The following is a 23,216-nucleotide window of genomic DNA, read 5'->3' as shown; positions in this document are numbered from 1 at the left end:
ACAATTGAATAGCTAAGAGCAGCCCGAAATGGAATATATGGCTAATATTATTAGTTGTATATATATTTCAATCAGCACAGCCATCAATTCGTTGGCTCATCACAAAATCGATTCTGATAAAATTAAACACAGCAATAAGTTTCAGTAAAGACTTCAATGTTTATATAAAGGGAAATCGCCTTTGATTGACGAAATAGACATTTGTTAATTAAATTATGAAGCTAAGTCAGACCAATTTAATGGGGATGCCAAGACCAGAGAAATAGTTAAGTTTTCAATCAATCAATCCAATAATCATTTATATTCTAATATGCAAGACGTGCTCGAAACAATATTTATAACGAATAATTATACATGTAAGTAATATAATAACTATATTTGAAAATACCATGTTTCATATTCTGTTTTCTCTCGATGGCTCCTCGGTTTGCCTCGCTTTACTGCCAACATTTCTAATGAGCTGCTGCAGCCTGATTACCTCGGGGCCCGATCCACGGCTGTCTGCTGCCTGCTCCAGATATAATATGCACAAATTGCATTAGAACGCGTTGGCAGTCAAGACGGGCGCTCCTTTATTGGTGGCTGTCAGCTATAATGAGCCTCAATTACAGTTAGTCGCGACTCGAATGAAGCTATCAAGATGCGAAGCAGATGCAATATGCAGTATGTCACTATGTATTCGCCACCGTCTGTCACACATTACGACACTTTAATTGAAGGTTATAGCAGCAGTTGGCAATGCACTAATAGACATGGTCATAACCATTCAGCTTTATAAGGTCAGATTGCGCGAGAATCGTCAATTGCATTTTAATACGATTATTTTGCAGTAATAACTCTGATTATTATAAAGAACAGAGACAAACACGGAGAGAGAGAAGAGGGAGGGAGATAATTATTATTTCAGCAAGAAAGAAAATATTAAAATATTTTTTAATATAAACAGTAATAATATGTATGTACGTACACATAAAAACATTTTTGTTACACATATATAATAATTGCAAAAATATAAAATATTTATGTTTAATTCATAATTATTGAATGTGAGAAAAATTACTTTATGTCTGTTGTGTCCAGCAGACTCTTAAGCTAGCTCCCATGTTTAATGTGGCGCACTTTAAGCCAACTTAAAAGCTTGTCGGCTAATAAAAACTTACTGCCCTTTACTGCAGCTTGCTTGCGGTTTGGAGCATTTGATAATTAAGTCTGAATTAAAAGAGCGCTTAGATGTAGATAACTTTGGCTGGTCAGCTGCCGGGCACCTTACAAGTGTTTGCAACTTAATGGAATTTTTAATTTTTGCTCTGCTTCCATTGTCAGCTAACATTAAAGCACATTTTTATTACTACAGCATTAAAGATGCTAACGCATAATCTTTGCTACTCTCTAGCGGCAGGTTTCTTAGTGGGAGCCTTGAGCCAACTGAAGAAAAGCTCCAGCATAAAGACCGACGCGCTGACTAGCATAGCCAGGATTAGGGTGAAGAGTGCGGGCGCAAAGTGCTTGAGGTCCACCTCTACTTCGGAGTCCTTGAAAAGCGTACAGTCAGGCCGGTGCACAGTCCAAATTCGGTCGTTGTATCCAATCAGACCCGTTTCACCCATGTAGAGAATCGCAAAGTTAAGATGTTCGCGCCAAGGCGAGTTCTTCGGCATAATTGAGGCACCCAGATACGGTGGGCTGAACATGATCTCCTGCAACTCGCAGAAGAGCCGCTCGTCTAGCAGCTCATTGAGAAGGCGGTACAGACGATCGATGGCCGTGTGGAAGGCAAAGCCACCGCGCTTGATGCGCTGTGCACCCTCCTCGATGGACAGGATGTTGGGTGGACGATTTCGGCAGATGCGGTGGCTATAAACATCGCGCACTAACTGATTACTAGTGTTGGTAAACAGCTCAAAGTTGTAGGCAATGTCCTCCATGCCGATCTCCAGTTCGCTCTCAAAAAGCGCCTGCAGATTGACAATGCTTCGCGGCATGTCTGACAACAGGGAGCCCACAATGAAAGCGCCGTAGAACTGCATGAGCATGAAGCTGAAGATGCAGCTGGCGCTAATCAGCAGTCGGGTCGATTGCAGCTGGAACTGATTCGTTGCAGGGCCTTGTTGCAGGTACGTCTCCAGCATGATGAACCACACAAAAGACACTGGCCGGTCTATTGCCTGGCCCACTGGTTGCTGCAGTCGGCGTTCCTGCCGTACGTGCAGTACTAACAACAAGCCGCTGCCCACCATCAGAAATAGGACGCACCACCACACTTCTGTGCTCAGCGGCTCGAAGAAAATGTTGCGTATGCTGTTATGACGTGGATGGCGAAACAAAAAGTGAATGCTGCGGCACAAATGGAGAAGAAATTAAAGCTGAGCATTACATTATCTAACAGACTACCTCTACACAAGTACTTTGAAAGATCAACAAGTCATAAGACCGCTCTCAAAACTCGATCATGCATAGCAGAAACTTACAATTGGGTATGTAGCGCTGGCGTGTACTGTATATAGCGATGCCTTTCGGTCACAAATCGAATGGGGCAGATGGCAAAGTCTGCCTCACCGCTGATTATGTGGCCCATCACGCCCGACCAGCTGCCGTTGGGCAGCAGTTGGCCCCAAGTCTTGCGAAAGCGCACCTCCAGGCTGTTGGTCGAATGGAAGTTAACTCAATCACTCGCAAAAAAAAAACGCTTACCTCATGTTATACATGCGCGCCATTAGCAGAAAAAGTTGATATGTTTTGCGCTGCATGGGATCCAGTTGCAGCAACTCTCTGTCGTTGCTCAGATAACTCACATCGTCCATACCTGCCGGCTTCTCGATTAACTGCAATTAGAGCATTAGGAGTTCAATTTGGATCTTTTTGTGACAGTTGCAGCAACTTACCGCCGTGCTGCCTATTAGCGTTATGTTGTGCAGGTTTATACGTCGCCGCATCCAGCTGTCTCTATAGCTCGCCCGAAGCTGATAGCCGCCAGCTCGGCTCCAGTGCCCTTTGACCTCTACACTTAGCGGCATCTGTGGAGCCACACGGTAGACATCGTACAACATCCAGCTTTGACTGCAAGCGAATGGATGACAAGTATTATGCATACGGCTTAGCGATATTGATTGATATTATGAAAATAAACAAAACTTTGAATCGAATTTTTCCTTTGGACAGCACGTAGAATTATTTTGATATTTTCTGGTTGGAAAACTGGAAAATAGCTAGTATGAAATTAGGAAATTAAAACGACCCATAACTGCTGCGAATATATATATAAAAATTTAAAGGATATTTCACTTAAAAATATTTAAATAGTAAAAATGATATATAAAATTGTTGAATTGTTGAAAATTGTCGAACAGGTATTGCATGTATTACGCATACACATAGTTAAGCAATTTGCAATGTGTTACATTTGGTATTAATTACACATATAAATGTATTTTAATACACTTAGTCTAATCTATAATAAAACAAATTTATAGTTATTTTTTTAATTAAATATAACCTACTGGGCTTATAACGCTGCTCTACTCACTTTTTCGCCTGTGCTGAACGCATGGCCACGGTTATATCAGCATCGATATTTATGTTATACGCAGACAAGTGCTGCATAATGATCTGCTCATCTGAGCGACTTGTATGGCTGTAGCCCAGCATTAGCCAAGCCTGGCTATTGTTGAAGAAACCCTCTCTTGAGGCCGCCTCGTAGACCCAGCGCTTAATGTGTTCATCCCCAAAGGCCGGCACTAGCAGCGCAGTACGTGGAGCCGCGTAGTAAAACAATTCACGGAATTGTGCGCCCTTTTTGGGTGTAAAAAACTGCATTCTATAGTTGGCGAACAATCTCTTATAGTTTTCAATTTGCTCGGTGCAGTTGGGCCTGGGCTGAAGTCCGGAGCCGAGAAGCAGAGCATGCTTCAAGTGCTGGGCACGCAGAAAGTCTTCGAAGGCGAGCAGCTCATTGGAATTTATGTTTTCAATTTGCGCGCCACGTAAAAGTGTTGCCGAAATTATAAAAATCCACAGAATTATTTTCACTTGCAATTTAATCATTTTATATGGTCCACTTTCACTAGGGGCCAGCTATTTGCTGTTCAGCTAGCTGCGTGTCCGTTTGCCTCTTGCCTTTATCTTCTGTCGTCTTTTATAGGGTCAAGTCGAGGGAAGCGAATGGCTGCGCATGTACATAAAATCATTTATAATTTATGCGAACTGTCAGTTATGGCGCAGCGCTTTTTTATCCTGCCACACGCAGCGAATTACGGGGCTGACAGCAAAATTGTGCGTTAACTGCCAATGGGAAGCGACAGGGTAATTACTTAAGCATATCAAAAGACATCGTGTAGATATAGTCAATCCGTTACAAATATGTAATATACATAGAGAAAGTTCCTTTTGCATATTTTATATTATGTTATCTTATACAAGCTCGAAAGAAATCAAGTAAGAAATCTTTTGTCGGGAGTGCCTGGTAAGCAAATACTCTACCGTGCGATCTGCCTTTCTGAGCATACGGCATACCTTGAATATATTCATAGATACACATAACACACGCAGTTAAGTAAGCTTACATAAAATGGCGACTAAAAATGAAAAATTACCTTGTTTGAGATGGAGATAGCGCCAAACATAAGACTCATCGACCTTTACCTACTCATTAGCTCTACCAACGCAATGAAACTTTCAGCATATGACTACATATTCTATTTAATATTTGATAATTTGGCAAATAAATAAATTAAAATTGTACATAATATAAATGGAACTAAATTCAAAATAAGAATTAATACATAAGAAATGAAGGCGGACAGATTGACATTTGCAGGCACATTATGCAGTCTGCTACGACTCCCTCTGTCTGTTACATAAATTTTAACATAATCATAAGACCCGAAATTTAATTTTCAATGGGATCAGAGTATAAAAGGAAACGAAGTAAAGTAAAAAGTTACCTACTTTAAGTTTTATAATATAGATGACAAGTTAAAGAACATGGCAGATAGAGTCACATTAAAGAGGACAAAGCTGCTGGAATTAGCGTGACAATAGTCGAGTGCAGCCAAGAACACAGAAGAAACGACAGCAACGCGTGTTTAGCATCGGAATAAACGAAGTACCTCACTGAGTTAGTAATGGTCCTTTCCTGAATGTGTGTCAGTATGTGTAGGTGCGTGTGTGTGTGAAGCAAGACCAAAATGCAGCAGAGCAAATTTGGTGAAAGTTGAAAGCAAATCCTGGAGCTTGCAACTTAATTTCATGGCATGCGGCTGCCGCGCTGCATGTTGCAACTTCATTCGGGCAATTTGCTTCACGACAGCTTGCCACGTGCTACACAAAAGTGAAAAAGAGAAGAAGCAGAAGGAAAAGTGAGAGGGCAGAGGCCATCAAGAGTAAGGGCAGTGGGTTTTTGAGAGCAACAACGAAATAAAAAGAAATTACATTTAATTTGCCGACATTTTGGTTGAAAACATCTTTGTTTTTGCCTTGGGTGTGTTGTTCTATGGAGTGCGGAGGAGCGGAGAAGCGGCTTTGTATTCAGTAATGACAGAAACATTTGCTGCAAGGCCACAATGCAAATGCGCAGCAACAACGCAGGTCCTTTCGAACATAGTCGTGTGTAGTCTTCGCTGGTTCGGAAGATTCAACATTTTGGCGCAGATTTTTGCATCAAATACGCGAGCTGCATGTAAAGGCAAAAACTGTCAGCCCAACAAGAATTTCAGCTATTAAAAAAGGAGCACACACAGAAACACAGAAACGCACATTTACCTATACATAGCGAGCAGACAAAAATATTGCGCATACGCCATGTACGCGAGAAAAGCGCAAGCTACGTTTAAATATTTCCGTTTAAATTTTGTTTGAATTGTGCTTTCTTTTGCTGTGTCTCGTTTTTTTGTTGTTTGACTTCGCTTGTTTTTCTGTGTATTTTCTTTTTGACATTTTGTCACACATGTCAAACGCAACGTGCGCGAATTTCCCGCCCATAAAATTGGGATAAAACTGGATACCACAAAAAGTTTGCATTTAATTTTTCATATGATAAATATGCAGAGTAAGTCGGTTTTTCAGTTTTTTTCACCTTTGCGGACTCTTAGCCTGCAGCATGAAATTCGTCTTACGCCCATTAATCCTCCTCTCCTCTTTCTCTTGTGTGTCTGCCTGTACCTTCGCTCATTTTGGCTACTGATTTGGCAACTCGGCTGCCAAGTAAGCTTTCTGACCTTTCAAAAATGTTAATTCCCAGGAGCAAAAAACGATTTATTTTGTCTGTTTATTATGTCTGATCGTTAAAGTACTGGCTTAACATATAAACAATTGGGTTTTCGGGTCAAAATATACATATATACCAGAAATATAAATCAAGGAAAAAAAATAAATTAGCAAAATCTAAATATCATAGGAAGAAGGCAAAGAAACGCTAATACAAAATATTAAAAATAAATAAATAATGATTAAAAAATATTAAAAAGCTTAGTTATTTATTAAAAATACATTTCTTATAGTCACATATAATTTATTTTCACTAAGCATTTAGTAAAACCTTTTTTAATTAAAAAAATTATTACAATATGCTTGCTTATTTTTTCAGAGCTCGCTAAACAATTACCGTTAGCACAAAACACACAAACAACATAAATACTCAACAAAGTTTATTCGCACAAAGAAATTGTTTTCGTTTAGACTTTTTGTAGTCATGGCAAGTGCGGTCCATCAAAACATGAATTTAACTGTTGAAATCTAAATTTTAATTAATTTCACAGTAACGGACATCATTATAATAATATGCTTATTTTTCATATTTCTTTTTTTCTTATTTTGGATTTTTGCTTTTCTTTTTGCAGTGCTTTTTCTCATAATTATTTTGGCATTTCGAGTGCCAGCATTTTAATTGTACGAAAAACAACAAATGAAAGCAAAAGGAAAGGAAAGGCAAGGAAATCGCTTGCAGCTATGAACCCAAAATGATTTAAAGCGCCTGACCGAATAGAACTTTTCTGGCCGAGGAGAGAATTCAAATTACTTCAATTACTGCGTGGAAATAAAATCAACAAACGTTGCTAGGTGCAAAACTGGTCTCTGAAGCAAAAGGAAAGCTTATAAAATATAGGTGGCTAAATTTAATTTGAGACTTAGACAAATTGCCGTCATAATCACGTTTACTGTGTGGTAGTTCGGCATTTTTATTATTTTAATGTTCGCGTGAACAATTTTGCTGCTCGACAGCCGCGCGCTAAGCAAATTCCCTCGTCAGTTGGGCTGCATTAAGTCAACTCATTATGAAATTACGGCTGGCAAAAAGAAGAGCAAAAGGAAAATGGCAGCGGGTTGAAAGGAAATAACGTTGGAAAAATCGCGATGACACGCAGCATGAAATGCCGGCAAAGAAAACAAATTAAATTTATTCGATTTGTGAAAAGCTGCCAGCTAGCGTAGACAACAGAACTAGAACTTGGCAAGCTCGCATAGTAAATTAATTGAAGTGCTGCGATGAGATCCAGACAAACCAACAGCCAACAGCCAACAGCCAACAGCCAACAGCCAGCAATCAGCTAGCAGCCAGCAGCTACTTGGTGCGAAGCTCTAAGCGCATTCTAAACAAATTAAAATTCAATTAAAAAGATGAAATGGCATTTCCAGGCTTAATACGCAGCATCCAAGCTGCCCACCAAGAACAACAATGCGTCCACAACTGTCTGGCCCGAACACAACTGCAATATCTAGCATACTTGCGACGCAACACTGTCCTACAGAGTTACACTTCACTCCAATGGATAACATATCTATGCAACCATAAAGATTCAATGCGCGACTACAAATCCAAAGTGCAAAATGGCTTAAACCAAGTCTTATAGTTTTGTTTGAACTTAAATCTATTGACATATAAATATAAATTGATTATTGATTATTATTGCGCGAACTCTAAGATCTGACCCCTTTACATCTATCAAAGTAGTAAGGGATCAGTTTATTTTTGCAATAGAGCTAAGTTTTTCTCACTCTCCAAACTATTTTTGCTTCATTTAACTCCTTTCAAACATTCAATTAGTAAAAACACCTTTATACAACTGTTGTATAACACCTAACGTTTCGCTTATTTGTAGCACAGTGCGTTGCATAAGTACTCGTTCAATATAGATATAGCTTGCAAGCACAGTGATGCTGATGCTGATGCTGATGCTAATGCCTGGTTTGCTGTTGTTGCTGTTTAATCTCTGCTAAAAGGCATCGCATTCAATTCATTTAGCGGCTACGCGTTATCACAGCCGTCAACCACCATCAGCGTCATCCTCGTGCCTGCCAGCGCGTTTGTCAGTCAGGCTACAACAACAAAAGCAATCAGTTTTCTGTTTGCGAGAGGGAGATGCGGTGGGGGCAAAAGCTGGGGGAGGTGTCATAATGCTTCACGCAACTTGAGACCTGAAGCATCATTTCCAATTACGCGCGCTGCCTCCGACATTTTGCCGCTTATGATTTTCGGTCAGCCGCTTGGACTCGAACATTTTTCCATTTACCCACGCCGCCCCCTCTAGTTTTCCCTCGATTTCCCACGCCCACTTGCCGCTTGGTCATGGTCATTGATGTTGCTCTCATTATGAACATTGTTGGCCGGGGCCATTCAGTGCTCGCCAATCTCCATTTTGTCTGCTGTCCTTCAAGGCAGCATTAAAATCTGGCAGCACTTCTCGCTCCATTACAAATTATGCCTCAGTTAGAGTGCTGTGATTTGTTCTACTGCTTCTATTTTCGCTATTATAAGAATGCGATTATAAATCTGGACTTATTATCTCTTATAGAGAGCTAGAGCTTGTTTAATTTAATTTGTTAGTTATAGTATAGTATTATTAAAGAGAACTTTCGGATTTGTTTTATTTTACAAAGCTTTTGAATAACAAGAACAAGAGCTTTATCAGAAATCAAAAGATCACATTCTCAATTTAAGAAGCTTAAACCTAGTAGCAGCATATAAACTGAAATCTGTACCAAATCTCAGCTTTAATCTATGTGACTTAGAAGAGTATCTATTTTCTTTAATATATATTATTTTTCTTCTAGCAAATGGAATCGTGCTGTCGCTGTGGTTTGTGCAACTTAAGCTGGCCCCAAAAAATGTCCGTTTTATCATTGCTTGTGTTGTGGCTGAGTAAGTTTGAAATGTCCAAAGTTCAAGTTGACTTGGCGACGAAGCATGAAATTATCTGTAAGTTTCTAGAATTGCTTTCAAGTACAGAGTGCAGGCTGCAGCCTTTAATTATGCGAATGCAGTAAATATTTTTAACAGATATTATTCTGACACCTGTACGTTTGCTTAATTTCTAGACACTTTACTGCTGCCAACTGCCTGAACATATAAAACGACAATTACCACTTGCCCACTCACGAAGCACTGGAAGCATCGAGCCGAGAATCATCTTTGTCCAATTAAAGTGCCTGCGATGCAGCACTTCAGCCAATTAAAGCGCTGGACAATCGCATCCAGGGCAGGGCCACAGCCTGCAATAAGTCTGCTTAATTTAAAATTTAACCCTTTTTCTTTTTGTTTTCCTTTTTTTTGCTGGAGGCGGTGACCGCAACGCTTCCTGTCCCTGTCGCTAGTCTGTCCCTGGGCTGTCCCTGGCTCAGCGATGCAATGATGAAAAAATATTTTCTTTCCGGCGTCGACAACGGCGCTGACGACAGCAAGGCAAATAATTTTTACAAATTATATACGCTCACATGCCAACTGCGCAGGCAAGACAAATAAGGGCGGCCATGTGTGGAGTAATATACTAGCAGATACCCTGCACCCAAGTGACACTCAAGACAGCGAAATATGACAACAAAGCAAGGTATGAATATATTGTCAAATAATATTAAGTATACGTTTAACTAAATTATTAAAATCTTAAACTGAGTTATTAATATAATTAAGTTACTAAAAGCTTAACAATATAATATGAGGTATACGTATTTATAAATCCACATAGAATAATTACTTATAAAACTATGAAGAACTTCGCTTTTTTATATTATATTAAATAAAATACCAAACGATTCCTATTGATCAGATAAAATATATTTTGATTGGTTTGCTAAGTGGTCAGCATATCCTATAAAAGAACTCGCATTCATGTAGCCAATACTCAGTTGCAAGAGCCCTTTACGAAGTATAAAAGCGCAAAAATTTATTGAAAAGTAGAGAAAACGAAGGAAAACTGTGAAAAATCAAGAAAGTGACTGCAAAGAATCAGGCGATATTCAATGAGCAAGGGCAATAACAACGCAGTCCAAGCCCAGCTGAGCAGCTGGTCAGTTAGTGGAGACGAGGAACTGAAGGGTTAGTGGGTTAAAGGATATGCGATGATTGCGTTTGTTGTTGCTCGAACTGTACCAATAATAAGTTCAAACAATGGCGGCCAAAAAGCAAGCAGCTAGCAGCTCGAAGCGTTGGCCATGTTTGTTTAATTTTTGCTACCGCTGCGCCTTCTTCTGTGTTGTTGTTGCTCGACTAACGCTGCAATTGTTCCAATCGGCCGCCAACTGCTCGTTTCCGCTTTAGTTTTTTTTTTCATCTTGCAGTCAGCCTCTTTTCCTTCTACTTGGGCCAACAAACAGGCTTCAAATTGAACGGAAGCCCGCCACGAGTTATGCTCCAGCCATGCCCAACCGACCAGGCATGCCCTCCGCTTTTACCTCGTCTTCTCGCTGCCCTATTGCTTGGTCGCCGCCCACTTGCAATCTCCGGCAGCGTCGGAGGCATTGTTCCATGTCCATGGCTAAGGCCCGTTTCAGCATCTTTTGTTGTTCGGGGGCAGCCGCCCTTTTGTCGCTGCGCTTCCGTTTTACGCTTTACTTTTTTCATCTCTTTTTTCATTTTCTTTTTTTTTTTACCGGTCCTGGGTCCGGACTTCATAGTTGTGCCCAATTTTTCCTGTGCTGCGCCGTTTGATTTGCGCTGATTTCGATGCTCGCTTTTAGCGTGAGTGTCTTTTAAAGGCTTCTTTTTTTTTCTATCTGTTCTGCTGTTCTGTTCTTTTTTCATCAATTTTATTTTGTTAGTTTCCATTTCATTGAATTCTCACATATCCGCATCCGCATCCGTAAGCCAGGCAACCAGGCAGCCGGCCAGCCAGCTAGTTGCTCAAATTGTGCCATTAAGCAGCGTTGTCCTTGTTACCCAGCATTATCCTTGCCGGCAACAAAAGGGTTGGTGCCCTTGCACTCCCCCCACCGGGCCATAAAATAAGCAATTTGCATAGTTTAGTTAGTTGGACGCATCCGGCGACAGCGACACTTGTGCTGCCCGTTTCCTATTGGTAACCGACCGACCTAAGCCTATATAGCTATGCATACATGTATATGTGTATGATTGTATCAGTGTATGAGTGTATGTGTGTATGTATGTGTGTGGGTGTGTGTGTGTGCGTCTGTGCATAATTGATGACTGTTGACAACAGCCACAAAAACAACAAAGGCAACAACAGCAATGAACAGCAAACACTGTCGAATTTTAAATTATCTTTTCTTTTTTTTTGTGTTTTCCTCTCCTTTTTTCTGTGTGTTCATTTTCGTTTTGCATATTTATTGCATATCAGTCAATACTGCGGATTTCGTGGGGATCTCGATTCATTGAAGTTTTGTGACTGAAAGTAAAATTTGATCTGGAGAGGGGCCACGGGAAGCAGAAGCGGGCTGCAGGCGTAATGAGTTAAAGCTGAACAAACAAATAAGCGAGGAAATTTAATTAAAATATCGCTTCTGTTGGGGAAGGAGAAACTATTTTCATAGGCATTTACTTGGTATTTACAAATTTAAAAGGAATGTGCTGGCATGTCAAGTATTTATATACATTAATATTAAATTATTTTGCAAACTAAACTAGGACCAAGAGCTTGGTTTGAAAATTTATAAAATAAAAGCAAATACGAATATATAATCAGTAAAGTTGTCTCGGAATGTTGTGGCATTCTTTAATAATAGAACTAAGTAGGCAATTACCTTGCTACCTGTTTACCAGCCTCACCTTTTCATTTCAATTAGAAAAATATAAGCTACTTAGCCCAAAAGACAATTTGCTTTATTAGGCATCCAACTCTTTTTCCTTCTACGAAGCGCAAGCCATTAAATTCCCGACCTCTTGTATATATATATTTTCAATTTCTTAACGTGCATCTTCAAACCCTCAAATCGCCAACTCAGACAACACGAAATTGAAGCCATTTGGTGAGTGGAAAAAAGCACTTGAAAATTATTTGGGCGTGAAACGTGGCAGCTGCCCAACTGTAGACCGCAGACCGCGCAAAGGTCATTGCGAGGGGCCTGCCAACTATTTTCATAATCATTTAACGGTTGCTGGCGGTCCCGGACTAGAAGCAGGCCAAGACTCTCCCTCTCTCTCAATGACCATTAAGTTCATCGAAGAACGTTCGAAGGCGGCGAGCACTCGAAATGCGAGGGCTTCGATGCGGCTGGCTAATAAGAAGTTTGTCCTTTTTTGGCCTGAGCTGAGAAAACCGCACACTCGGCTCAACAAGGTGGCTGATGCCACCTGGCACTAATGGGTGCTCCACATTCATCTGCTGCTGCTGTTGGTGGTGGCAGTGGTGCCGGTGGTGCTGATGGTGGTGCCTCTTGAGATGCAGCCAACCAGGAAATGCGGCTTGGACTCGCACTGTGCCCCGCGGCGTCAATGTCAGCAACTTGAGAGTAAAGTTTTCAAAGCACTCGAGACAATTTTGCAACTTTCTCTTAAGAGTCGGCAAGTGTCCAGTGGGGCAAAGGCTCTTCGGCTGGTTGACTGCTTGACTGCTGTCAGGTTGAACTGGTCCAAGTAACGAGCTTAGGTGACGAGTCGCTGTTTATTGATTTTTCAATATCCCAACTGCATAATTGGCACTGGCAAATGCGCGAGTGTTCCTAGACTTGAGCAAAATCAATGGAACACATTAAACAAAAAGTAACACCTATAATGACTGCCCAATACTCGCTCAGCTTAGAAAAACAGTTATAAAATGTATGAATTTGACAAGCATTTGTTATTAGATCTGCATAGAAAATCGGAAGTGATTTAGCTTCAAGAATTTATTGGTATAGTGAAGATAGCACTTATCTAAATATGTTTTAGGTTGCGACCGCATTTCTGTATATTATAAGATATATATAAATATATGAATAATGGAGGTCACATAAACCCAGTATTCTTTTCTTTAAAGACTGAGCCAGCATTACGAAGGGGAGGCTGCTGCTGTTGACATTATCATTTGACGTTAACTGAACGATAAGCGCGACTCGATAATGGCCCACGTTGCTGGCCAAATCGAAGAAACGAAGCTGCACTTAACGTCAACACTTTTGACAAGTGGTCCACAACCTCCCACTCTTCACCTGAGCATGTTTTTGGCCATAGTTGAAAGCTGCTTAAATGTGCGCGCATTAAAGCCGTGTCACACGTTCGCTCAGACCCTGCCTCCTCCAACCGTCCGCTGCACTGCAAAATTTTATTTCGGGGCGGAACTTTGCTCTACTTGAACGGCCTTTCCCTACCTTTTTCGTCTCCAGCTTCGTCAACGTTTTGTGCTCTTTTACTTTTCCTTATTTTTATTTTTTACAACAAATTGGATTTGCGAAAAAATCGCTCACCTTTCATTTCAGGCGGATTAATGGTGTCGAAGCGAGCAGCGAACAATAAAAACACCAACCTGGCTCTTTGGCCAGGGGCATGTGGATAGTGGAGTGAGTGAAAGAGAGAGCTAGCAGTTAGGGAGCTAGTAGCTGACAGCGGGCGGTCCCGGCAAGTGCCTTTTTATGGCAGCAATGGCTGGCCGGGATTTGGGCACACGCTTCGGTTCCCAACTGCCAGTTTGGACACTTGTAATGCAATGAATAAATGAAGTGGCTGAAGTAATTGAAATGCGATTAAGCGCAAAATACATTTCCATAAGCACACATCGGTTCCCATATCTCCTGAAGGGTGGGAGGTTCATCAATTAGTTTGCATTTGCATATAAAATTATTTTGAGTTGGGTTAAACTGAGAATGCATTTGACTATTGTGATTTTAGCGAAAGACTGTGCAGCTTCATGGGTTTTAGAATATAGTTTTATAATATAGGAAAGGTTATTTTAGCTTATACACAAGAATGTGGCTTACCGCACCTTTACCAACTCATCTACATAACTATCTATTTTTATCATCAAGGTCTACTGACACCGTTCCTTAACTTAGAGAACAGCTTCTCCCTCAATCAAATGGCAATGCATTTAGTTCGTGTTAGAGCAAAAAACGTATCTAACAATGGAAATGATGATAGCTCGCAGACAGGCATACGATGTACCTTATAGAACTGTATTTTATTCTATTCTATTACGTTTCTTCAATTTCAATAACATAATTGTTGCCATTTAGACTGACTGCATTATTTTCTCGTATTATATTCTAGACACATATCTGATTTCTGCTGAAAGGGAGCCAAGTATTCGCTGTACAATGGGCCGCATTTTGTGCTTGTTTGTATCAGTGCAGTCCATGCTAATGGCACCAGCCACGCCCACATAGCTCGCAACGTAGAGTCATTGTTGTCAGCATTATTTGCATATTCTGTGTAAAATTTACTTCCTTTCATTTATTTTAATGCAAGCCCCATGCGACCGACTAGGGTTCTCTGGCAAAAGGCAAGATTCTAAAAATAAACTTTGGAAGAGCATAAAAAAGATTCCTAAAGTAGAAAAGTTGAAAAGCTATTGTTATATACCCTTGCCAGATAAAAGATTATAGATCATAATATTTATTGAGTGCAGATATTCAGTCTGATTTTGCCAAGTTTTCTATTTGTATTGATTGATTGAACTATCATCATTCATCAATTGCACTCTGATTGATGTAAAATGTTAAGTAGATGATCTGATTAAGTTATACATATGTTATGCTGCATATATTTTACATAATACTAATCGCTACTGCTGCTAACAATGTCTTACATAAAGCATGTACGGCCGGAGATACCCTTTTCTAGGGCAAGCAAATAGCAGAATCTTTGACAAAATTTTGAATCGCGCCTTTGCTTACCAACAAATTTGCCTTTTATTGTGTGGGTTCTTCAATGGGTTTGTCCTTGCGAGTGTGTATGTATCTAAGTAGCAGCACCACCCACACAAACACACACCACTGACACCCTTTTTATGCCACTTTCGGGCTTTGTGCAGTCGCCTTTCGTTTGATTCCATTTCTTTCTTATATTTTCACTCGCAGCTCACAATAAACTTGGTTTCTCGCAGAGTTTAGTGAAATAGAAAAACGCCAAAGCAGGCAGGCGATGCGCATAAATAAGCCGCACAAAAACCAAATTTGCCAATAACACCACACAGAGTAAAGGACCTGAAAAGTGGGCTCCATTCATACAAAAAGAACGGAAAAATGAAGTGAAAAGGACGACCGACATTGAAACCGTTTCAGTTGTTTAATTTTTTGCTCAACTTGTATTTCTTTTTGCTTGGCTCTGCCATAATCAGGGCATTAAAATAAACGCCCTGTCAGACAGACTGCTGTAACCGCAATCGGCCACTCCCTGACAGGACGTCCGCGGGCCCCAGTGCCAGCCAATTGCCGACATCAAAGTCTGGCTCACAAATTTATGTTGTGCCTTTTGTTTTGTTTGTGTATTCAGCCTCGTGTTACAGGTGATTGCATTTGCCTTTCGTATTCTTTCGTTCCTCTTCCTTTTGTTTGTTTAGGCAATAACATTTCGACTTGTGGGTGCGCTGCGTCCATGTGGTGGGGGAACAAAGGGTTGCTCGGCTTTGCAAAAAAAATAATTTCATTGGGTTTCTAATGGAAGTTTTAAGTAAATATTTATAAGAAATATTACATATAATGGGTTAAAGTAGTTCCAATTTGAGGCAATCGATAAACGATGATAACGTATCTAACGTTCAAAATTCGAAATGTCAGAGTATTAAATGGCAGAGTCACATCAATAATGATAATCAATGTTTACAACAACTATTTATGTGAAGTGCTATACAAAGAGAAATGGAATTGAAAAACATTTTATGATATGTATAGAAATTATTAAAAAGAATAAGCTGTTAGTATGAGAGGAATATTGAAATACCTTGATAGAAGCATTCAAAGACCACATAGAACAGGTTAAAGAATGTTATACTAACATGATTATTAGTTCGATCTAGAAATTGCCAAGTCTGTTGATTATTATTTTGAAATAAAATAAAAACTATTTATACGACTTTAGTATTAATGACAGTATTTGTTTTAAGGCAACACAAATTTTCGTAAATCGAAGCACTTGCCTTAAGCGTTCTCCAATTTATTTCAACCACGCCAAATATACCATACTGTATTGCGTTCAATTTCTCGTGTAAATTGACTTCTGGCAGCAATTGAAATTATACGAAGAGCGACAGGTACATAAATATAGCAAAATGAAGTAACAAAATTATATCCTCAGGTCACAAAAACATGTGCACACCCACAGACACACACACACACAGCCAACGCAGAGCAATAAATTGCGGACTGCAATGTGTTTATATATAGTCGCTGGTAGCCATTACGTATACGCCCAGCTTGCAGCTTGTTTAACGGAATACCAAAAAAAGTTAACTTGATTGATGCGAGAACCTTTGCCAAATGTCAATCCAACATAATTGAGTCTTGCATCAGTAAAAAACAAAAATAGTTTGATATGCAAGTGTGAGAGGATTGGAAAGCGAGGTAAAAGGCTTTAAGTCAACTGTCGAAACTGCCACATTATACACACGGCACACGTTGCTGCCGCTGCAGCTTAAAGTCACTCGGAAGCTCCACCATAAGATCTTTATACAACAAACACATCAATAAAAGCAACAGCCGCTAGCAGGAGCCGCAGCAGTAGCAGACTGCACGAGAACATCGAGGTGCAGAACTGATGCGTGACTCACAAGAGCTGCACGAGCTGTTTATAGAGTAACCTCCCCACTTTCAACAGCTTACTTTGCTCCATTCGTGCACCATTCGTAATGGCCACAAAATAAATGCCCGCAAGTAAATGCTGTTGACTACAGTCCCAAGACGATCTGCTCAAGCAATGTTAGCGTAAGGCAAAAATCAAGTCGCCAAAAGACCTTTCAATATATGTGACAAAAATACATACAAATATATATATATATATATATATATACACTTATATATAATATAATATATAGTTGCCTCTCTGTAAGGTATATGCTCTATGCTATACAGGTGCAATAAAGTAAGATGAACACATCAGCTGCAGTTGGTCAGGTGCACTCGTTAAAATGGACAGCCCCATATAGTACAATAGACCACTCTCAGCCCCTCCCATCGCCACTGCCACTGCCGCTCTCTCAGGTGTTACTGCTCACCTGCATCTGTTTATGACCTACACCAAGAGAGTTCAACTCAACGTGGACTTAGCGCTGTGCCTTCTTGTGTGTGGCTGCTAGAGCGGATATCTCCACGCGAGCTGCGTTTACTGAGGTATGGATACGCGTAAATAGCGTTCTCAGCGAGGGGTAACTAGAAGTGAAATTCACGCCAATTCCCTTTATTTAAATAATGTTTATTAGTGGGAAATATATAGCTTTCGAAATCTGGGGAAGGCTCCTTTTGAATATAGTCTAGATTGCATGTCAAATTAAAAAATTAGTTTTGATTATAATTTTTTGTGTGGTATGTTGAATCTATTATCTTCAGAGAATGAACTAAATGTATTTTATCCGGCCTCAGCCATAAAACATCCAATTGAATAATCAAGTAAGACTAGATCTATTTAAATTCTAGATTCTAGAGCACAACATATTTCATTGTCATACAACGTTGATGAGACAACTATCTAATAGGTAACGGGAAAAATCAATCCCATTATTTTTCATAATAATGTTTATTCTCCAGGCACAAAGTAAATTCCTCACAAAATACCTCTTTCATTGATATCTTCACTGCGCAGTCGCGACACGAAGCCTGCCACAACTCGGAGAACTAAAAACTCAAAGCCGAACCACTTCGAAAAAGCGGACCAAATGGCGTTTTAGCCAAGTGATTTCTCAACTAATGAGAGAGAGAGGGAGAGAGAAGGTGAGAAAGAGCAATTCTCGTGACGTTCGCATGTTGTCTTAAACAAGAAGTAAAATCAACCTGGCTGCTGGCTGTTGAGCAAAATAGCCCAAAAATTTGCGCTGAGCCAAGGGGCATAGATTTTCTTAGCTCTGATACATGTGCCCTGATTGCAAGTGTGTGCGTTATGTGTGTGTGAAAGCTAAAGTTGGCTTCTGTTAGCCGGGAAGCAGCAGCAGCGGCAGCATTGGCAATGGCAACAGCGATTGCTACACACATACACTGCTGACATACGCACACACATGTGCTTTGTATAAATGCCTGGCGTTCAGACCGAAAGTGTGGCACGTGCGGAAGTGCAGCAAGAAGAAAGTATGCAGCGCTTAGTATTCGCGGCATATTGTGGCTTTACCTTTGAGTCGCGCACTTGCTGAAACTTCAATGCATCTTCCTCAACAAGCTCGGCCTGCTCGAACTCTGACAATCTAAGCAGTTTACTGTGTCAATATGCTGCGCAGCTCTTCAAGGCCCCCCTCGGAGCTTCTTTCTCTAGCCCATCTCAAATTCCCAATCCCCTAGCTGGCGCATCCATAACTTATGCATGCAAATGTTCTCTCTTCTCGTTGTTGACTTCGAAAAGGTAAAAGACAAAAGTGACAAAAGCAGCAAAAACTAGAACGAAACATAAAAAGATGAGATAGGGGGGAAATAAAAAATGCAGTTAAAATTTGTGCAAAATGCGGTTATTGCAGCGATTATTTTAATGGCCCTTCTCAGTTGCAGACAGCGCTCAGACTTTACGCACTTGTTTATAGACAGAGCTAGCACCACTCTTATTTTACCTAATATGCATTTCTGTAATGCTAAAGGTGTCATGTTTTCTTTGACTTGCAAATTAAATAATAATTATTTAGAATATTCTACTATAACTTTTCCAAATGCATTGAAATTCTTGAATTCTCAATTGATGCTTTTTCCGTTATCAGCTTTGTCTATGGTGCTTATGGCCATTTGATTCATGGCACAATAGGAAATTGTATGCTCAATGGCATTGGACTGAAATTTTTTTAAGTGAATGAACAGAAGAATATATGATGGACTTGGAAACAAAAAGTAATCAACGAATACTGGGAATACGCCATATTTTACAGTGAAATCGATATAAGCAATCAGACTGGGCAATTAAGTAATACCAACTTCGTTTGATATAATGAATAATCGAATGATGCAATAAAAGTGTAAAAAGTAAATTAATACGAACTTGGAAATCCATCTGCTGCTCATCTGTTGCGCTAATAATTAATATATTCGCAATCTCATAAAGCCACAAATGCAACTTAATTAAAAACAACACGACTTAAGCTAAAAAAACTATGAAATATGCATGAATACCTAATTCAATTGGTCTCTGGGTCATATCATTTGTGTGTAATGGCAGCTGAATATGCGTGTCAACCTGTGCTCATTTAATCGAATGAAAGCGTATTTGCCGCACATAAATAAATAATTCGAGCCACTGTCACAGAGCCCTAAAAATTATTTCCACAAAATTAAGCACGCGAATATTCTATTATTCTTTTTTTACTGAATGGTAAATACCAAGTATACGCCCGACCCTGCAACTCCTGTGCTCTCTTCATTCTCGCCGAAACTGTGACATACACTTTCATAACTTAGCACAAAGTTCATGAGCAATTTTGCTCAGAGTTTTGCGTTTTCTTTGCTTTTCTTTTTAATTTACGCTAAATACTGCAGCGACATTTGAGTCACAGCTGCAGTTACAGCTAGTGCCACGCCTGTTACTCAAGGGGGCAGCGCTGGCTGGCTGCTTATATTTTATTTGTTGGCAAAAATTGCATTCATGAATAATTCAGTGAAGCGAAAAATTTGCGTTCCCAATGCCTCACTTTGTATATATATATATATCTTTTTTATATTTTATTTTTTACTTTTCGAGTGGTATTTTTCCACGAATAAAAAAACTACAAGATGGAAGTTATTTTTACTTTTGTGCATGGGAGCATCCGCCATTGTGGGTAGCTGCCCAACATGTTTTGTAATGTGTGGGTGTTATCAGCGTTGCGGGTTAATATTTAATGTAAAGGCGGCCACCATTGCGGTTGAGTTGATGATGCTCGAAAAACCAGGAGCCACCAGCCACAAGCCCAGCCCAGTTCAGCCCCACCCAGCCCCGTCAAGTGGCTGGCTATGTAAATGTGTTTGCCCGGAAACGGAAACTGTTTATGCAGATCGAATATGCAGCGAACACTTGTACGCGCCTTGCTGGAATTTATGCTGCTGTTTGTGTCCACTTTGGCATTTTAGCCAATGCACTCGCAACTAACCGAAACGCGTGCCCATTATACGAATTATAATTGTAAATGTATGCAGCATTTTGCTGAGTGTACAATAACTTTGCCACATTTTGCAGCATATCAATGGCAATGACACTGAATATGCAATTCGCCTTTTCTCTCTCCTGGACGTACCACAGAAACATGCAACATTTCCTATGACAGGGAACTTAAACATAAATTCTAAATACTTGCATTGCTTGCAATGGATAGTTTGATACATTTTTCCTGGCATTTATGAATTCATGTTTTCATTAAAAACTTTATATTAAAAGTTTTGCGAAAATGTATGTAACAGGCAGGAGGCGTGATATAACGGTCTGACCAGGTCAACCATGTCCATCAGTCTCTTCTTGTAAGCCCAGCGATCTCGTAAACTAAAAAAGATACGTATGTGAAGTGTTAAATGTATGCTCGTGTAAGCCATGTGCAATACGATAAACTCATCCCATTTCTTTATTATCGATAAGAATCGATAATTTGATTTTATTTTCTAAGCGTAGCTTGAATACCATAAAAGCTGAAGGCTTCAGATTTACTGAGTTGGGCCCTATCATGAATACAGAGATTTTGTATAGGACACTTTACCTCCTTACCTTCAAATTTGCAGAAACAAAACCAATTTTAAATACTAGAGACTTGCTTTGGCAAATACAGAAAAACAGCTAATTCATGCCAGTATATATACATTGTTGGCTACGTATGCATGAAAGCAATGTAGAATGTTTGGAATATCAGCAATTCGTAGGGGGTCAGGGTATCTTAAAGTCGAGCAGTCTTGGATGTAGAACTCTTTAGTTTTTATGCCTTGATCCCATTAAAGGGGTATAATGGATTTGTCCAAATGTATATATAACAGGCAGAAGGAGGCATGGACCCCATAAAGTATGTGCATTCATGATCAGGACGACAAGCCGAGTCGATTGAGCCCTGTCCGTCCGTTCGTCTGTTCGTATGTGTGAACGCGTCGATCTCAGCATCTTAAAAATAGCATCTTTAAAACATTAAAAAACGCAAATAGGACTGGGATCTAGGTATCTCCAAGTCGAACACTTCGAATAGAGCCTTCTTGTTTTAGTTTAAACCATTTCAAAATGAGTATTTGCTCTTCTTTGCTTTATTTCTGAGTTCGTTTAGCTATTTATTATAGTTTAAGGATCGATTGGAAGTTTGAAATTAGTCAAGCCGAGCTTGATAGGAATTTTATAAATTTTCGAAATTGATAGATTGAATGATTCACAGTTCTCGCATACACCAATTTATTCATAAAGCCATTTACTTACGTTGAATTGTCTTTATTATACTTTTTGTTTCATTGAAGGCAGCTATACTTTTGTAATTTAGTGCTCATATTCTGATTATTGTGAGTTGTTCTTTTTAAATATACGAGAAATTGGTTGACATTATGTATTGAAGGCGTGTGCTCTCCTTGGGAGTCAAACGAAAGAAGCTGCGACTTGTATCATGCAGTTCACGTTCATTATGATATGGTGGCCATAACGTAGTGTAAGACACTATCCTGATGTGATATTGAAATATATTATACGAATGTTAAAAACTTTCCAATGGCCTTACCGCACAAAGTAGGTAGCATCCCGAGCTGAAGACTGATTATCGATCAATTGAGAGATTTCCTTAGAAAACTGTTGATTGTATTTCTTGACGCTATTTTTATAGCGCTGCATACATGTCATCTGACTGTGGGTAATGGTAATATCATCATTAATAATTATAAAGCATTTAAATGAACTTTCGGCTTCACAGCTTACAAAGGCACTTTAAAACGTGTATAGCTCGGATCGTTGGATTCAAGCGAAATGTACTTCGGTACGTATTTCATATCATCCTCGACGGTAAATTCGAAGGGTTTCTTATATTTTGCATCCGCAGCGTGACGACGTCTCATGTGGCTATACTGTGTCCGAGTGTCAACGTTGCCTACATCATATTTAGCAAACACTGTTGCGCGCATGCGGTCCCCAGTTTCATATAAGCTTCTTCCACGTCCATACTGAAATCGTGACGTACGATAATTCCCGTACGAAGCTCTGGTTGCCGAGGTTCGATCAGAAAAATTAAATGTTGTGCGATTGATGCTCCTGCCTACCAATGATTCCTGCCTCGAAATTTCACGTGTGCTTGGCAATGTAATGGTATTTACACTTCCAGTAGACGGGTTTTCTGATGGGAAATTATAATCAGAGCTTGAGGAACACAGTCTCGACATGATTTCTTTTACACTCAAAAAAGAACAAGAAACTGAAGAATATCAATAATGAATTCAATAAAATAGTAACTGAAACTCTAAGCAATAGCTGAACATTTTTAATAAGCTTGCTATGTTTTAGATAAAAGCATTTAATGGCTAAAGTTTTATTATTAGCTGCTGCCCCAAGCCTAATCCATATTTCATGAATCTTAAATAGCCTCGAGCAACGTCTCATATAACTAAATTTGTGGATATGCTGATAAAATCAATAAACTACAGTTAACCATAATGAAATTATCAACTATGTATCGTACTCACACACAATCTACATACACTAGTCCCAACCCCACGCAGTTTTCAGCTCAACATTCTATTCAGAAATATGCAAAATATTTTAACCGAAAAACCTTTCAAAAGATTGCAGGGGGAAAGGCGCTTAATATGTGCGTGTAGGCATGCGACTGAGTTTTGACTGCTTGTGTGCGCCCACATGGCGTATGCGTAATTTTATTAAGCAGCCAAAAATCTGCATGAGTGTGTGCTTGCGTGTGCGAACATTAAAATGAAACTCGCTCTGATGAAGTGCCACCAAGAAACCATTGAAAATGGATGGA

At 39.7% G+C, this 23,216-nt stretch overlaps 2 protein-coding genes across 3 annotated transcripts; both read right to left on the bottom strand.

The window, feature by feature from the left end:
* Positions 1-1,118: 1,118 nt before the first annotated feature.
* LOC111603400 (glutamate receptor 1) lies at positions 1,119-21,757 on the bottom strand. 2 transcript variants are annotated; one of them, XM_023320965.2, is made up of 5 exons: positions 21,677-21,757; positions 2,883-3,057; positions 2,692-2,822; positions 2,469-2,639; positions 1,119-2,334 (listed from the first exon to the last, which is right to left on the bottom strand). In XM_023320965.2, exons 2-5 carry the CDS (start codon positions 3,045-3,047, stop codon positions 1,383-1,385), a joined length of 1,419 nt encoding a protein of 472 aa, XP_023176733.2. In that variant the 5' UTR covers positions 3,048-3,057; positions 21,677-21,757; the 3' UTR covers positions 1,119-1,382. The 2 variants fall into 2 exon arrangements, with proteins under 2 accessions (XP_023176733.2, XP_030081730.1); XM_030225870.1 differs by lacking the exon at positions 21,677-21,757 and adding an exon at positions 3,524-4,206 and having other exon boundaries at positions 2,883-3,051.
* Positions 21,752-22,717, bottom strand: LOC111603401. Its single transcript, XM_023320968.2, has 3 exons — positions 22,163-22,717; positions 21,969-22,091; positions 21,752-21,912 (listed from the first exon to the last, which is right to left on the bottom strand). Exons 1-3 carry the CDS (start codon positions 22,618-22,620, stop codon positions 21,771-21,773), a joined length of 723 nt encoding a protein of 240 aa, XP_023176736.1. The 5' UTR covers positions 22,621-22,717; the 3' UTR covers positions 21,752-21,770.
* Positions 22,718-23,216: the final 499 nt, after the last annotated feature.

Source organism: Drosophila hydei, unplaced genomic scaffold (assembly GCF_003285905.1).
Source record: "Drosophila hydei strain 15085-1641.00,03,60 unplaced genomic scaffold, DhydRS2 tig00008147-arrow-arrow-pilon, whole genome shotgun sequence".
Taxonomy (NCBI): domain Eukaryota; kingdom Metazoa; phylum Arthropoda; class Insecta; order Diptera; family Drosophilidae; genus Drosophila; species Drosophila hydei.
This window is presented reverse-complemented; position numbering and strand designations above follow the sequence as displayed.

Bases quoted from the DNA above. Each gene is read 5' to 3' on its own strand.
- LOC111603401 (XM_023320968.2), bottom strand. From the start codon at position 22,620: ATGTCGAGACTGTGTTCCTCAAGCTCTGATTATAATTTCCCATCAGAA. The intron at 22,092-22,162 runs GTAAGCTGTGAA...CATTACCCACAG, and splicing joins ACACGTTTTAAAGTGCCTTT to TCAGATGACATGTATGCAGC. The intron at 21,913-21,968 runs GTAAGGCCATTG...ATATCACATCAG, and splicing joins GATGCTACCTACTTTGTGCG to GATAGTGTCTTACACTACGT.
- LOC111603400 (XM_030225870.1), bottom strand. From the start codon at position 4,041: ATGATTAAATTGCAAGTGAAAATAATTCTGTGGATTTTTATAATTTCG. The intron at 2,823-2,882 runs GTAAGTTGCTGC...CTCTAATTGCAG, and splicing joins CGCTAATAGGCAGCACGGCG to TTAATCGAGAAGCCGGCAGG. The intron at 2,335-2,468 runs GTAAGTTTCTGC...TTTGTGCCGCAG, and splicing joins CCAGCGCTACATACCCAATT to CATTCACTTTTTGTTTCGCC.